Here is an 18,440-nt window from a genome sequence, read left to right on the forward strand (position 1 = left end):
CCGTTTGAGACCCACTGAGATAACTTAGACTAAAGTTAACTATCTAAACACTCAGAGAGTCCTTTAGCTCACCTGAGCCTCTCAGTCTGAGAGGAGAGCTCTCCTCCAGCTTGTTGAGTAACAAACAGCTCCGTATGTCCGTTAGTGCAGCTAGCTAACCAGATGCTAACAACACGGTCCCTGCTGCTGGCACCGGTCCCTCTCTCTCCCCCTCTCTCACACACACTAAATGCGCTATTTCCGCACACACACAGAGCCGCGTAAGAATGACACAAGCACAATTTTATTTCCATGCAACTCTCTGATTGGTCTGGTGTCTTGCCTCTGTTGCATTCACTGAACACGGGAAATTACAGTCCTGCGTCCTTTCTAGTGTCTTGATGAGGTTCACGTAAAGCACGGTTAATGTATTATACTATTGAGGTAGAATTGTCCGGGGCTACATAAAAAACATTCGGGGCAGGCCAAAATATTATTTTACCAACAATGTGGAATTTATTGGCTACATATTACACAGATTATGCACAGCGGGAGCAGCAATAACCGTCAAATAATAATTCAGACAGGGGAGCTACGCACCCCCTGCCTGCCGCTAGGGGTGCTGCAGCGCCCTCAGCACCCCCCTTCCCGCGCCCATGCTTGTAGATAACATTATTTGGCAAATTGTTGTAAGATTCTTTGGTGCTTTATTTAGCACATTATGTTGACACTGTATCTTTGACGATTGTCTGATCACAATAGTGATATTTGGATTTATTTGTTATTTTCAGGTAAATCAAGTTTATTGTTTAGTACATTTTAGTCAAGTGGAATAGTGTGGGAAAAGGTATGTAGGAAAACGTCACCTAACCACATGTGGCTTCACAAAGCTTAAACCCCAGGATTATCTACTTCACAGGGGTCTAGGATAGGTCCAGATCCAGGAAATATTTCGCTAACATCAACTCCGCAAATTCAAATTTTCCTAGAACAGAGTTGTGTATGGGTGTGTTCTCACATTGTTCCTCAGACAGGGTCCTCTCTACAGGCAGGTGTTTCCCTGCTGACTGGATCTTGTCTGGAGCCACTTCCCCAACCTGTCAACAGATCATTAACATGACACACCAGCAAAAACACGGAGCGCCACTTTCTCTATCATTTTTCTATTGTCTTTCTGTGCTTTCCGTTGTGAGAACAGAAATTGCATTTAGCAGTCACACTGTAATTGCACTATTTAAACTGGCAAATAAATATCAACAGCATCAGTTCTGCCATCTCCTTGTCGTACTGACCTCTAGCTCGTTGTCGTCCATGCTGTGTGTGTGTGTGTTGTGGAGCTCAGGGTTGTTGGCCATGTCCAGCAGCTCAATGACCAGGTTACGGGTCAGAAGCTGTGTCACAAATGGATGCTGGAGGAACAAGAATCAGATTATGTCGATGAACAATAATACAAGAAATGTTTTGATCGCAGAAAATCACGTCATCTTTCTCAAAACTCTTCAACAGACCAGAGAATCAAAGGTCCCTGGATACATACAGGTTAAAAATAGGACTTATTGCATTCATTAATAGTGCATATATATGAAGATGGATTGCTAGTTAACTGCCATTGATAAATGACGAGCTATAAAGAGAAAGCTAACCTGCAGTAGTGTCTCGGCGGAGGGCCTTTTACGAGGGTTTTTAATGAGAGCCATCTTCACAAAGCTCTGAAAAGCTGCTGACCTGCGGAGAGCAGAAAAGTGGGAATTAATTGTACAGCGAACAGATGTGGATAAGATTCAAGGAATTAAATAATTGCTGTGATTCTAAAAGAAACCCAGACCCACCATTTGGATTTATCCTTTAGTCTCGGAGGCTGGAAGTTGCTCTTGGACATCAACATCAGCGCCCTGAAACATTGTTTTAAATGTCACGGGGCTGGAAAATGTCTTAAGTGTTTACATGCATACTGACTGTCCAAGAATAAAATACACATTACATAACACAAGTCTCTTCTGTTAGTCTCTCTGCTTGGAGTCCATTAAATCTGTCTGATTCCATCGGTCTGACTGTCTATTCTTTTTGCTGACTCGCCTCATTGGGTGGAGGTCAAACATGGGTGGTTGGAGCTCAGCCAGCTCGATGGCGGTGATACCAACAGCCCAGATATCACACAAGTGGTTGTAACCGCCCTTTTTCTCAACTGCTGCCACCTCTGGAGCCATCCTGCACAGAGGAGAAGGAGAAAAGTAGAAAAACATCTGATCTGACACTCTTGTACACAGTATGTATCAGATACTGGCCATTTGATTTGTTGATGCATTTCTCATTATTTTCTTATAAACAGCTGCCGACTATAGTCTATTAAGTGTAGCAACAGGTATGTATGAGTACAAAACAGTGTTAGTGTTAATCGTAATAAGAAACATGTCTGCCTAACTGTGTGGCTTAATTTATTTATTTTTAAATAGTTTTAGGCTTCAATAGAGACCTTTGACACTGAGGAAGAGGATATATAAGACGTTTCATTTACACAAAATACTTGTTCGTAGACTTTTTTTCTTAATTTGGCTATGACCAGTATATTTGTTGGCAATATAAAAAAAATGACACCAGTTAAATATTGGAACTGATTTACGACTGATTAATTGATGGAGTTCCTCAGGGCAGCATCATTGGGCCACTCTAATTTACCTTATACAGTATAGACTGTATCAACAATATTGCATTGCTAGGTGCTTTTACAAAGAGCAAACATACCCTCTTTCTGCCCTTAAATTAATTCATTTTCATTCTAGACCTTGGGAATAGTATGTGTAACAAAATATTGTAATATATATATATATATATANTTTCATCCTCGTGATGTATGACTATATGGGACTTGTAGTCGTTCCTCTCCTTGAGAAATTTCATCTCTTGTCGATGTTATGAACTTATATGTGGACTTGTAGTCGTCCTCCCCTGAGAAATTCATGCTCTGTTGATGTAATGACTATATGTGGACTTCTAAACCGAGGTGGGGGGTTTTTTTGTTTCGACCATGAGCAACAAGTAAAACCTTTTCCTCCTTAGACACAAACGACCGAAAATTCTAAATCTTTATCTTAATAGCAAAGACAGCCCGGGAGATTCGGTGAGATTCTTTTTCTTTCCACCATTCACAAGACATCCGTACAAAGTGCTTATAGAGGGTTATAAGTTTTAATAACTAAATACATGTGCGAAGGAGGGAAGTGAAAATAGTTGACCAAAGATTAGTAATAATTTTTATACAACTATTCTTAAACTTCACACAGACTTGAAAGTAGGGTTACAGCCATAACGTACTACATATTACACAGTGATGACAATACAGAAGTAACACAATATTTTACAACTACAACGTACTCCAATAACAAATAAAATGCAGCTCATTGTTTATACAAATTAGAGGAGACGAGGAAGTGTTAGTTGTCTATAAAAACTGTGTGAAAATTTTTTTACTAAACAAAGCGTCGTCGTTGTAACCATTACAAACCCTTATATAAGTTCGAAAATTAGTGGTTAATTAGTATTCTTTTTGTTGTCTGGGGATTGCTCTTAAAGGTTTTGTGACACACACACAACACACACACACAAACACACACACAAAAACACACGACAACACTACACACACACCAACACACACACACACACACACACACCACCATCCACACGCACACAGCACTCCTCCTCCCCCCCTCCTTCTCCTCCAAATAAGGTCCTTACAGAGTGAGGTGTCTATCCAAAGGTCCCGTTGTCACATCGTCGCTAGGTAAACCTTTCTCGCTCCTTACACGGTAAAAAAAAAAGGACAATAGCACACACACACAAAGACACACACACCCACGAAAGAAACAAAACCGTATTTGACAGAAATTCCAGAAACTACGAGGAAAGAGGGGGCTAAAGAGAGGGGTGGGAGAGGAGACACTCATCTATGCGTCTTCTTCTCCTAACCAAAAGGGTTCAGTGAGATTCATTGAGGGGGGGTGATTACGTACCTTCGAAAAGGTGGTAGGATGCTGTGTCGATGTGGTTACTCCAGGCCGTTGTCTTTCTGCCGATCGCCCGGATCGTACATCGAAGAGACTCCGATTTTTGGAAAACCGCACTGAGCTGGATTGCCACCCGGCTGTCGATGTGGACGACGTTGCTGTGGTTCTGGAAGATATCCTCTTTGTTCGACGTCAAAGTCTTTGTTACGTTTTATTTTTGTGCTGTTTACACGTTTTTTGTGTACGTTTGTTTATTTGGTGAAGTGGTTGAACTGTTGTGTACGCGGTTAGCTCGTTGCAAGCATAAACATCATCAAAGACACCGTCTCGAAAATCTTTGCGACGCGTACAAAGGAGTCCAAACTACTACTATAAAACATAAACGTCACAAAGACCGTCGTAAACACAAATTATTAGAGGTAGTCAAAAACTATGCGTCGGTGCAAAAGGATGATGCCGTACATAGCAACCGGCGATTACACAAACGTGGACAGCCGGTGGCTGAGGAAAGACATAACTGGCGTAGTAGTGTGGTCTCCCTTCAAGTGACGATGGTTGTAAACCGACCAAAGGGTGCAAACGTCCGCCGCTTTATATTTCCTTTATGTTGACCCTTTCTATTTCCAGTCTGAACTGTCTCGAGGTAAAAGTAAAAAAGGTAAATTACTCCCTTTGCTGGGACTCTCAACCTACTATGCGACTCAGCCGACAACCTTTCCGAACGTGCCGAAACGTTTCCGAACTGTGGGGTCTTCCTGTAAAGGTAAGTTTCAGGAGGACGGGAAAAAAAAAAAAAAAAAGTCAGAGTAGGCGTCCCTGCCCAGTGACACTTACTTTCGAACGCAAACCGAAATGTTCAAGTTAGGGCGAGGAACCAGAAAACAAAAACAACGAGTAAATTGAATGCCGAGTGAAACATAACGTCTGTTTCAACTTCTCTACTGCGTGCGGGTCTTCTGCAGCGGACAGCTATACTTCTAGCGGTGGTAGTTGGTGCCGTAAGGTCAGCGACAAACCCTGTCGTCGACATAGTTACCGCATTCACACTAGTTTGCGTCACGTATTTTTTTATGAGAATTTATTATTGAAGCAAAGTTGCTAAACATAATTTCGTAACATAAACTTTTTTGCTTCCCTTGCGGTCGTAAGCATTTTTGCAGTCTTTAAAAACCAAAATCAATATAACGTCGATTTATCTCCAACAAAAGGAAGCAGACTTTTCCTAAACGCCGATTTTCTTTATTACCTTTCGGAAAACTCATTGTGCTTGTAAATTTATTGTGCAGACTAGTCTTTAATAATAATACAACACTTTCCGAACAGAAAAATGCTAGTCTAGTACTTTTTGTTCCTTGTTGCTTCCAGTTTGTTTCAGGAAGAAACCCTTTTCATTTTACAAAACCTTAGATAAACTAAGTAACAGATGTCGATCGTCATTGCAAAACTGATTGTTTATATGAGGTTTGCTCTCCTGCTGATGTTCAGGTGTATACCAGTATGTAGTTTCTCTACTTTAAAGAGTCCTCTCCTGCTGATGTTCAGGTGTATGTCAGTATGTAGTGTCTCTACTTTAAAGAGTTCTCTCCTGCTGATGTTCAGGTGTATATCAGTATGTAGTGTTTCTACTTTAAAGAGTCCTCTCCTGCTGATGTTCAGGTGTATATCAGTATGTAGTGTCTCTACTTTAAAGAGTCCTCTCCTGCTGATGTTCAGGTGTATATCAGTATGTAGTGTCTCTACTTTAAAGAGTCCTCTCCTGCTGATGTTCAGGTGTATATCAGTATGTAGTTTCTCTACTTTAAAGAGTCCTCTCCTGCTGATGTTCAGGTGTATGTCAGTATGTAGTGTCTCTACTTTAAAGAGTCCTCTCCTGCTGATGTTCAGGTGTATATCAGTATGTAGTGTCTCTACTTTAAAGAGTCCTCTCCTGCTGATGTTCAGGTGTATATCAGTATGTAGTGTCTCTACTTTAAAGAGTCCTCTCCTGCTGATGTTCAGGTGTATATCAGTATGTAGTGTCTCTACTTTAAAGAGTCTTCTCCTGCTGATGTTCAGGTGTATATCAGTATGTAGTGTCTCTACTTTAAAGAGTCCTCTCCTGCTGATGTTCAGGTGTATATCAGTATGTAGTGTCTCTACTTTAAAGAGTCCTCTCCTCCTGATGTTCAGGTGTATAGGGGGAGTGTGTGGGAGAGAAACACTCCCACACAGGGATTTGAGCCTTTGCAGACCATTTACATGCACACAAACCGATAGCACACACTAAAGGAAAGGGAGGGCACTGAAAAGCAGAATAAGGCCTGTATAAATAAAGTAGCACTTTAAAAATACATTTCAATTGTATGTAACACTAGAACTACACTCAGAATGCTTAACAATTATGTGTATTTATACCGTGGTACATATCCTGAAGTGAGCCCCCTCCGCAGTACTCCATGCAGATCCACAGCTTGGTGTTTCTGGAGAGAGACACACAACTTTTATATTGGTGTTGGACATGAGCTCTGCTTACTCTCCAGTCTATCAGGGGTTGTGAAAGCCAACATTAAAGCAGTCCGTATAAAATCAGTCACTCCCTAAAATTCCTAAATTAAACACATCGCCCACAAATACATACAGTATCATTGAGAACAATCACTGAGCACTAGAGCGAGTGGGAGAGGAATCCAGCAGCAGTGTGGGGAAAATGAAAGTCAAATTCCACATATTCAAGTCCACCAACAATCCCGGGAATCCCTCAGTGGACAAGATGAAGCGAGGTACCTGTGGTAGCTGCCGAAGTAGGACACAATGTTTTTGTGCTTGCACTCCCTCATCATTGTGATCTCCTGCTGGATGGACGTGATGTCATCACCTGAGAGGACCCACATAGTTTAGTGTCTTTTCTCACAAAACTGTATGGTGATAGGGAAGAATATAGACCAGTATAACTTAGAGTTAAGCTAGTAGGACAACTGGAAGTTATAGCATTATATTACAAATATTTTTCTCTCTTGTGCTGCAAAAAGCTTGGGGTGGTAACTTTCTATATAAAGTTTGTAACTTTATCCTGAGAATTTAGACAGATAAAACAAACCTCATATTTCATACACTGAACTTGTGTTCCCTCTTACAGTGAATTTGCTTAGTGAGCTGATTTCTTTGCAGACAGTATAGAAAATATGATCACTAACTTTTCAAATGTATGTACGAGCATTTCATCATTGCTTTAGGATAGACTTAAAAAATGGAACTATTCCTTGGTTAATAAATTCAAACTGCAAAGAAACAGAAGGATACTTTGGGAAATGTGAGTAAGATAAAATAAAATAAACTAATATATGAAATACTGTGTAAAATCGATACTGTTATTATGTAAAAAAAAAAATAGACCTAGCAAAATAATCAATCATTCATCTTAAAAGGTAGGATAGGTAAGAATGGAGAAACCAGCTGGAGTGCGCTAGAATTTGAAAGTACGCAGCCGAAAAAAATCCACCCCTTCCTTCAGACTTCCTTACAGAGCCCCTCCTCCAACACACACGAGCGCGCACATGACCAATGAGGGCACGAGATAAGTTTGTGCACAGATGGAAGGCTGACAGGCAGGTAGGCCATCCAGTTACTTTAGCCGGGCCGGCTCAGATGATTGGTCGTGCTTTTTACAGTACTACGGCTTCCACAGCTGAGACTGCCAAGGCACACAATTGTCAAAGTATTTAATGTATTCATTGCTATCGGGATGTTAAGAGCATTCCATGGAATATAACAACAAGTGTTTCTGAAGTGAATTACCTATACCTTTAACATATAATACAATATTGTTAACAATCAATGTTAAAAACATAGTCAAATATACATTTGGAGGTAGGCTATATCAGAATAAAAATAATACAGATACAATCAAAGACATGTCAGCAGCTTGCATTTTCTTCCCTTTTAATCTCTATTGTATTATAGTTTACTTGTTCACATATACATGTAGCTTAGCAAAAAGACTGGAAACCAGAGGGAAACTGCTAACCCTGTGTGAGCCTAAGTCTTCTTATGAAAGCGATATTTATCTTCTTTCCTAACTTACATAATTACAAAAATGTACTGTAACTCACAATTATATTCAAATGATACATGAATCAAACACTTATCGTGTGTGACATACCAGGGTCCAGCTTGACAATCTTGATAGCTGCCACTTCAGACGTCCTGATGTTACGAGCCTGAAAGGGAGGACAAATACATGATTATCTATGCAATAAATTAAAAAAAGAGTTTATACAAATGTAGCCACCTTCTCCAGACCCAAACTGACTTTTTTAATTTCATTTTTTTAACGCAGTAGGTGGGTAGCTGATTTATTAAAGAAAAATACAGTTTTTGCTTATGAATAATGTACTAAACTAAAACAGAATTTGTAAAAGGTATGTACATTGCATCTAATGTCAAGGTCATCCAGAAGTAGTGGAAAGTAATCAGGTGACATTACCTTTTTATAGTGATTCTATGATTACCTGATTACAATATTTAATTTATTATTTGTACACGTTATTAGTAATTGCAATAGAATATATTTTTAAATAAACCCTCCAAACCTTGGTTATGGGTAACTTCTTTGGCAAGTATGACTTTTTCCCATGCATAATGTCATTTCACTAACTACATATCTTCTCAAGTCAAATAAGGTAATACTTCAGCTCCTCTGCTCATGTAAAGCCGAGTGTGTGTGCGTCACACGTGCACCCTGCTGTGGTTGTGGTTAGGCCTGACTGTATGTTGTGCCTCTCACAGCTGGTATCAAGCTGCTCTATGCCCCGACAAGACATATTGTGTTCTGCAAGATGGCTTTGCATTTCATCACATACCTATAACTTCAGACGACATGTCAGATAACACCAGAAAGAAACCGTTAAACCGTTAAACCACTAAACCACCTATCTAACACCCTGACCATGACTGTGAGCGTACAAAGACACTCTTAGCCACGAACAAACCGTTACTTGCAGTCTTACTCATGTTCAAACTGTTATTCAAAAATGTGTTTTTATGAATTTACTCATAAATGTTCATTTTTTAACACATACTTATAAATGTGCAAATTTTTGCTAAGTACATGCTAAGGGGTGGGACATCTTCAAGCGAGCCGGCGAGCTATCCAATCAGAGCAGACTGGGCTCTGGTTGTCACAATAAAGGCGCAAAATACTAATATATAGCTGAAATGAGCAGAACCTAGAAAAGAAGCTATAGCTATGATGGTTTGCCAATTAGATGGGGCGTACTTGTGCGAGCAAATCTCAAAAGAAAAGGAGATTTAGGATGAGAAAACTATTTATTTTGAATTACGTTTGACACTTTGGCAATATTGTCTGTGTCATCCATTATTCATGCCAATAAAGCACATTGAATTGAATTGAGTGCGATTACATTGTGCTGTGGCTGCAGCACCTGCCTACTCCATCAAAATAAGAAACCTTGGCATGGACCCAGCTGCTCAGTGTGCTATCTTGATTAGTTCAGCCTGCTGTCTCACCTTGACTTTGAGCTTGTATTGATTCCAGAGGGAATCAGTATTAATAATACCATTGGCACAAAGACCTCTCTTACAGGCAATTCCAGGCAAGCCCCCTTATGAGTCCACGAGTGAGACTGACAGCAGTATCAATTACTAAGGAGTTATTCTTTGACTTACAATAAAACGTGTGTTTATTGTAAGGGTCAAGGAGTCACCAAACACATTTTAATGTATGATCTGGAACCCCTACAGATCCATAGAAGAGTTACCGTCTTGTTAAATGGATAGTCCAACTGAAGGACTGACTAATCAACCAACATCATCATCGTTAGAAAAAGCAACACAAAAATGATCAGATGGAAATTAAAATTGGCTTATTTTAAGGCCACAATGTGTAGAGCTTTATTTGCGATCTTTTGATTATTCTGATGGCATTGTTTTTCTAAATAACGTATATTTTTATTCGAGTGATAGTAAAGTATTATGGGTTTTTATATCAGTGTCCTTGGTTGGATGCTGTTGGCAGTAGTCTTTGATACTATCATTAAAAGAGGAAAGACAAAATGTTTTGAATCCAATGAATGGCTATGAGGTCATTCATTTCTCACATAAATCACACTAAAAGCTCGATTTGATATTAACTATTCAACAAGCTAGCTAAAAATAAAGACAGGGAAATATATCGATATTATGCTCATATTGTGATATGAGACAAGATATCGTATTAAATGATAGATATCATCATACAGCTGTATGTCTTTATTTCTGGTTTAAAAGGCTGCGTTACAGTAAAGTGTTGGAATTTCCAAATTTGTATTATAGGTTTGTATCCAACAAGTCATTACAGTATATCCACACTACTGACAACTATTTAATAAAAACCTCATTGCAAAAATATTTTTTATGAAAGCACCGATAGTCAACCCTACAATATCGTTGAAATATTTATAGAAATATTTGGTTAACCTTCCTTTTGTCCTTTAGACCCGTTTCTAAATATTTTGATGTCACATTAAGAGGGTTATTTCATCTAATGTCCACAAAAATAACACGGATGGTTCCAAACTACGTTCCTTGAAAAATGAAGGATTACTAAGTCATTGAATTCTGGGAGTTGTATTTAAATGTATAGCATCTGTGGTCAACAGGTATCAAAAATGGTTTACGTTCTTCTGATCAACACAGATTTTGGTTTAAGTTATTCTATATGATTTAAAAATATTTAATTCAGGAGGATAAGAATTGCAGTTGACGGGAAGACAACATATCAAAATAAGCCAAACAAAATATCACCCAGTCTCTATCATTTTTCACTGCAGCAACTTCAGATGTAAGTTCACTCCATTTTAATGTCATGGTTTTTTTTTGTTGGACAGTTTCTGAGGGCCTCGGCACATTCCGTACAGAGTGCAGAGCTTTAACACTGAAGTCTAAATCTATCTGTCGAAATATTCCACAATCCTAACCAGTTCAACCCGTCGGGGGAAATCTGTGACCCACATGTTCTCACAACGCTTTATCAGAGGTGATGGTGGATGTTGTTTAGAAACAGCTATACTGTGCTTTCAGCTTCCTCTATTCTTCCAGGGAACATCACTCATCCCCATTCAGCTGAACTGACGTCAGATGGACTGATTCTCAATCTGGGCATCCAAAACAAAGAGGCAGCCACCAATGGGATAAGCAGGTCGCCTGAACACAACCTGTGGCTAGGCTGCTGTCACTTCCTGTTTTCTTTCCTGTTCTAACACGGGCTTCCTGTGACTACAGTAGATAGTTACGTCTCTCAGATGGTTTTTACATAGCCAGGCCTGAAATAACAGAAGTTTAGGGTTTCATGCAAATTTGCAGAGGAAGCTTCACTTTGACCAGGCACCGAGATGGCTGAGCGACTAATGATATTCAGTCTTCGTCCAAATTGTCATTTCTTTACAAAGAGACCACCCTGTTTCATATTGAATGCAGATGTAAAGCATTGGGCCGGAATGGCTTCTATAAAACACAATGTTTTTTTGAACAAACCTAAAAGTGGTTGATGAGGCGATATAATGTTAAATATGAAGTTTTGAGTTTTTTATTTTGCGCTCAATAAAGTAAGAATGTAACTTTTGAAGTAGGAAACAAACTACTTATCTCACGGATTGAAATGTTTAATTAAAAAAACACCCTCAAGTCTCTGGGGTTTTGATGCTTTGTTGCTAATGTTAGCTAATTTTAGACAGATGACGATAGTAATTGTAAGAGCCATTTAGGCACATTATTTTATGGTAATGAATTATGTTTTTGTGCGTGAATTGAATATTCTTTAATTTAACTTAAATGAGCTGAAATACTGTGAATTATTATTATACTGTTTTGTAACGTGTTATCTTGCTTATGGAAAGCTCTAGTTTATGTTTTGTTATTTATAGAAAGCAATCTTAGGGGCGTGCTCGGGTATAAATGACGCTGCCAGCATGACACAGCAGGAAGTCTCGAGAGCCAAGTTGGGAAAAGTTTTTGACCGTACAAATCCGTAAGACCGAGGGATCTTGTTTGTTTGTTTTTGTTTTAAATACTGTGCAAATGTTGCACGTCGGCAGTGGGCCGCCAGCTGATGTTGAACCTCTAAATAAAGCACCTGAATGGAACGAGCAAGTATCTACTTTTTTGAATATACGCGAGTCAATAGTACTCGAACTCGCCTCCTAGACTAAGTGGCCTTTCAACATTGATTTTCTTTTGGACAATTGGCCACTACATTAAGTCAAAAACTAACCGACAACGTCGTGAGGATTACTAGCGTGTAGGAACCTACTATCACTGGAATTGTCGGATGTGGATCTGATCGTGGCTACTGGAGCCACGGCAGAAACAAAGTGGATCTGATCGTGGCTACTGGGGCAAAGGACCGTTTGGATTATCCTCTACCGTGTGGACATGGACTGCAGGCTGTCACGCTACTCTGCATGCCTTTCCGTTGGAGTTCGAGCCACTGGGTAAAACAGCTGTTGTCTTTTAGTCAGCCGAACCGGTTGAATAATGTCGGAAGACAGCGCCAATGAGGGTGCGTTTACGGTCGACGCCCACAAGAGGGCAGCAAAACCAACAGAAAAGGCCATGGAGCAGCGGCTCCAGCTCTGCATCAATGCAAGGAGAGGTAAATTAAGACAACTCACCGCCAAAATGAATGAAGTTGAGCCTTTAATGGGCAACAAAACCCACCTGTAACCGTTGCTGGAAGATACCTGCCTCAAAGATTGACGAACTTTTCAAGGCAGCTCTTTGAAGACGTCATCTAACAAAGACTTCGTAACTAAACGCTCAGTGACCACCCTTCTTGTTGCTTTCTTATCGGAACGAAGAACAGCAAAAGAGCCATGATCACAGAGAGCTGGTTTGACGCCTAAACCTCAGAAAGGTTCTGGACTTTTTATTAATGCCGATGTGTGGATCATTTGTGTGTCACTTTACAAAGAATAGCCACAACCTGCAATGAGCTTGTCCTCTATGGATCGTGTAATCTGATGCGTCGGCCAGTTATCTACACCTCGTCCGCAGTGGCTTCATCCGCTTCACAGCCTCCTCAGCACGACTAACACCCCCGTCTAGCACTACAGGCATCAAAAAATCCCTGAGCCTGGCGCGTGGTGCTCGTAAGCATGCGTGCGACTTTTTTGCTGCGCCCCGCAGCCCCACATCCACTCACATCAGATGAATGACACTCCCCGCCCCATCACCGACAGATCACAAAGCAATAGCAAATGTAAAAACCGGAACGCTCAAAACTGTCTAATAAATCTTTCTCCACGCGCGCCCCACCTACCAGTTTCAACCCCTGTCTCCACGTAGGCCTTACCAATTCACGCAACAGGATAAAATAAACATGGAATCTCCACCCTCATGACCCTGAACTCCCTCCCTCGGTTTGGGTACTCACCCGGTAAATTTTATAGTTTATGGTCGTTGTAAACGAACCCGAAGAGTAAATTTGTAATACACCCTGATGATGAAACATAAGACCGTACAAGCTATTAATATTCTTCATATGGAATATGCGTGAAATGACCCTTCCGCGGAACGCTCATGTGCTCTTCACCCAGCTTGCGCTATCAGCGGTTTCGCGACTGGCTTCCACTCGAGCGCTTGCACTGGCGGGATACATTAAAACGGGATCTTGATTGGCTGATGCCGAAGCAGACATCGAGCCTGACTAAAGTGTAGCCTCAATAGATGTCTGTCAAATGCTTGCAAAGCCCATTGGCACAATGCCTCCCCACAATGCAGTATCGGACCGAAGATCTACACAAATCCTTATCCTACAGTCTAACCAACCCCAACCACGCCACCCCAATCAAATCCATCTAATCATCCCATTCAAAGTGACATGGGCCAGAACGCGAGTTGCTCAACCCTCTTATTTTCACGAATTGCACCCTGTCGTACCATCCGAGCGCCACACACCCCACCCCACCCCAAGGCGCCCTAACCACACACACAACAACACAGCAGCAGAGCGCAAGCATACACACAACATCTCAGGACCAACACAGACACAGCGACACACCAAGCCTCTTCGCGAGGCATTTAAGGAGACACACTATCAACAATCGAGCAAGGACACATGAAGCAAGTCTACTCGAAAAATAGCTTAGCAAACTATATGTCACACCCCACAAAAAACAACCGTCAGCAGTAGTCTACAAACCCGCATAAAACTGAAAATTATTACACAACCCGTGACTATGGACATGAATACGAAATAAAGAATAGACAGATCACTGATCCAGCAGGATAAACAACAAGTACACACAATGACACATACAGACTTGGACACAGTGCAATACAATGGCACAAACAGAGACCCGAACGCATCAAAGTAGCAAGAGCCGCGGCATCCGACCATAGATCACAATGAAATTACCCTCCACTAACTCCCAAGCAGTCATGATAAACCCCGTTCAGATAGGTCTATTTCCGGCAGAACCTGGAGCCTGACTACAAGCACCAACATGGCTCTGTACTAAGACCACAAGACCAACCTTAAAGCCCATGTCGCTGCATCATCTCTCAGCGCGCACAACACAAGTAAAGCACAACACTACAACCACTAGCGACAGTAACCAAAGTAGCATACAATGAAGCGGACGAAATAGCCCACCTCGAATATAAACCAGTAACATCTTGTCGGACATCAAACAGACAGCCCTCGCTCACACATGCTTTCACACACTCCACCAGCGTGATATTCCTGTTCTTTTTATGGTGACTCTGCTCGATAGTCAGCATTCTTCCTACTAATAACCACCCCCATCGACACTCAGGATCCTCGTCTCAGCCAGCCCGCGTCACAGAACAAAACATAGCACTGCAGATTATTACATCGACTAACTAGGCTCGATCTCCTGTGCAATATAACACTTCATAAAAATTACCCACTTCCACTTGTCCCACATCTAAAACAATCCAAACATCCATAACACACCTAAAAGATCATATCAGCAACTGCAAGGTAACCTAACAACACCCCAAAGCACATAGTAAGAAAATAGTCCTGCACGCAATATGCCTAAGCACTTCATGACCACTTGCTAATCCGACCTTGTGTGGCCTGTTTGCTGCGGTGGTTTTATCATGCAGAGAGAACCAAGAGCATAATTGGACAGACCGAGCACGGCAACAGCCACTGAAGATTCAGCAGAACACCGCTTCACTTCATCACCATCCCTTCTTGCTCCCTGCTGACCCCCTTGCCACTCTCCCCCAACGTACTTTACCCCGCTGTTCGCGACACACTGCTACACGGCCGAGCGCAAAAAAAACCAGAGGCCCGCACTCAACACCCGTTTTTCCTACATCGTTCCCTCTCTAAGTCCAGCGCGACAAACCACAATCGGAGGACTGTGGATTCCCACTGGAGGCAAGCTCTGGCATCCTCCCCAATAGCAAACGGCAAGAAATAATGACATCACATTCGCAAGTTCCAACGAAACCAGATATTAATCAACACCATTGTATACACAATAAATTCCTAAAGAAACACAAAAGAAGACGGAGAGTAGTGATGCTGGCCATTCGAGATACCAACCGAACAGCGAACCAGTACGCGAAGGAGTAAGATTCCTATAGACTATTGGTCGACTATATTGAGTGAAGATAGATACAAAGCAAAATCCATGGCCGAAACTAAAAATATTTAAAATAAAAACCCTATCTCATTTGGTCGACACCTCGCGCCCTGAGCGGAAACAGAGATGCAACAACCAACATCCAGAAAACAGAAAATATCTACAACAATGAACACGAGAGCGAGCGAGAGCCGGCACAGCACACATCATAATTCAAAACAAGATACCGTCCGGAGTTCCATGCATGTAATAGTAATAAGGCAACATGAAGCCACTCCACTGCCTTTAGCAACACAATGCACAAAACAACAAAACAAAGATCTCTCTTACACATACCTCAAAAACTCCCAACTGCCTCCCACCACCCTACATGCAACTGCACCACTTTCAAACCTGCGAGCCCCTAAAAGCTACATGAACCAGACACATAAAACAACGCCATAAACAAGATAACACACTACAAATAACATTAACAGAATAGATTCCAGATCTCAGCCCATTAACCAGTAGAGTATTCAAAGGAGAAGTCCAACATCTAACACACCACTGCGAAACAAAATCACATTACATGCCATAACCACTGACACTTAGCACTAGGCCAGGCCCTAGAGATCGAAATCAAGTAACTGTGGCCCATCATGTCCGATAGCCATATAAGGATTCTGGCCACATACGAGAACGCACCGCGCAGCTCTTCGGCAGACCATCAGATGAGCAGAAAACACCTACATAACGAGATAAGGCTGGAAAGACATTAATAGAGATAAAATACAGAGGACTATAAACAAATAGTTCCTATTGCGCAAACCTACCACCCACAAACACAACGCACGTGAGTAAGCGAGACTGCCAAAAGAGCAATGACATGGCCAACACGACGTCGTTCACGCAAGACACCCGCAAGCTTGCTACATCAGCTTCACGAAACTGGAGGCACACCATGGTTTCACCATGCATGCGGTGCAGCAGAAGGCCAAGAGTCAGGCCGCCCACGTCCCGACCAACCCCCGTTCTCAAGTGCACTGGTGAGCTCTCCCAGCGCCACTCAGCGCTGTCGCACGGCGGGCGGAGATAGATGTGTTCTTGCTATTCTTGCTCGTTTCAATGCAACGACGCCAGAACCAAGAACAAACAACACCTTGTGAAAACTACCGCGCCAATAGCTCACTCGATCGACCACCGGCGCTGCCTGCCACATATACACACCGCAACGACTCGTTCACATAACGCGGCAATCACCTAAACGCTGCAGAGACGCGAGCGAACAGACAGCGCAAGCTGATCCACAACCAGCAATAGCGGCGTCACACCACACGTGACCAAGGTGATGCCCGGCAGCACATTATGGAGAGCATTTCTCGTGGAACTCACATTAACGAAGCATAAAACCATATTCACCTCCAGGTACTTAATAAAGGTTTCACGCAACAAACAATCCCCAGTCGTCTGACAAAGGTTTTATCACACTCCACATACCTCATTAATAACAACACAGAAGCCTTCGCAAAATACCGACACACATACACCTCTCACAGCGACACAAGCACACTTAAGAACGTGCGTGCAATCCCGCTCGCTGAGACTCTCGCGAGCCACCTCCGCTAACACGGCAAAATACGACCCACTCGCATGCCCGCGCGGGCCCACCACCGTCAACGCCGTCCGCACTTGCCTCCCGCCACGAGCGTCAACCAACAGCGCCTCCTCACTGGCTGGACTATTACACACAGACGCAAGACCCGCTTCAATACCGCCAAACGCAGCCATGAGCCAGAGAACGGTGACAGCACCCAACAGATCATCAATCCACCCGCAATTCACCAAAAACCAGGTAGCTTACAAAGGACTTAACCCTACGACTCGTGGATAAAAGCGCAACTGCATCTAACTAGCTAACGCCATCAGGCAACAGCCTGCAGCGACACTTCCTCAATTACGTCTCCACATAGACGCGCTACAAAGGGGCAGACCGCCCGACACAACTGGAAAATCACGGGAAGACAAAAATGCATGCACCAATTCTTTCTGAGTGCACAAGTACCGAGGAAACTTCCACACAGAATCAACTAGCAAACACCCAGAGTGCGGGAAGGACATTATTAGCATCAATCTACCGTACAAAGACAGATACATCCCTGGTCAGTCCGACTGGCTGCGCCAACAAATGAAAGTACTGCTCGCAGTCGGGCAGAGAGGGCAATAACCGAAGCAAGAGANATTAAACCTGTTTCCTTGATGTTTGTCTCTGGGGAATGGGCCGGTAGGCCTACATAGACCGGTTGCTATAATATAGCTTTTGATATTGGCGTCGGGGGTCTCAATAGCGCCATAGAGTCCCCTATCGGTTGGGGCCCTTGTGGGAACTGTTGGACCACCGCCGGGCACAACCAATTCCAGCCTCTCCTCCTGGCTGGCTGGAGAAGAAGGTTGAACAGCCACGGCCACGGATACAGCTTCACTTGTGGAGCTAGATGGCAATGATGGTGGTGAGGCAGGTGAGCTATCGTTAGCCTCTGGCTCCCCCGCTGCACGACAACATTGCTAACGTTAGCGCTCGATTTCGAGGACGATGTATGACAAAAAATAGTCTAATTTTGTCAGTTTAGCTGTTACATCTCCTTGTTCTCTCTTGTCCTTTCTCTTTTGAGCGCCGCTCTTGTGCTTTGGTTTGCTGTACATTATAAATGCAAGCTATTCCATTTTTCATAATGCTGCCGAACTTGCTGCTGCTAGCTACAGTACAGTACAGGTTGATTAAACGGTTCACTCGTCACAAGGTCATTGGACAGACAAATTACAAATTAATTTAAGTTGCTTGGTTACTTTGAAGACTGCGTGAACCGGTCAATGCCATTGGGGCCCCACA

At 42.3% G+C, this 18,440-nt stretch overlaps 1 protein-coding gene across 1 annotated transcript; it reads right to left on the reverse strand.

Moving 5' to 3' along the window:
* Nucleotides 1-902: 902 nt before the first annotated feature.
* Nucleotides 903-17,341, reverse strand: LOC104952149 (mitogen-activated protein kinase kinase kinase kinase 3-like). The gene is made up of 12 exons (XM_010778911.1): nucleotides 17,108-17,341; nucleotides 12,226-12,300; nucleotides 8,119-8,176; nucleotides 6,744-6,834; nucleotides 6,375-6,439; nucleotides 3,987-4,160; nucleotides 3,263-3,290; nucleotides 2,056-2,187; nucleotides 1,809-1,871; nucleotides 1,623-1,704; nucleotides 1,272-1,388; nucleotides 903-1,076 (listed from the first exon to the last, which is right to left on the reverse strand). Exons 1-12 carry the CDS (start codon nucleotides 17,339-17,341, stop codon nucleotides 903-905), a joined length of 1,293 nt encoding a protein of 430 aa, XP_010777213.1.
* Between the last annotated feature and the right edge of the window lie 1,099 nt (nucleotides 17,342-18,440).

This window comes from Notothenia coriiceps, unplaced genomic scaffold (genome assembly GCF_000735185.1).
Source record: "Notothenia coriiceps isolate Sejong01 unplaced genomic scaffold, NC01 NC01_scaffold00000339, whole genome shotgun sequence".
NCBI classification, from domain to species: Eukaryota; Metazoa; Chordata; class Actinopteri; order Perciformes; family Nototheniidae; genus Notothenia; species Notothenia coriiceps.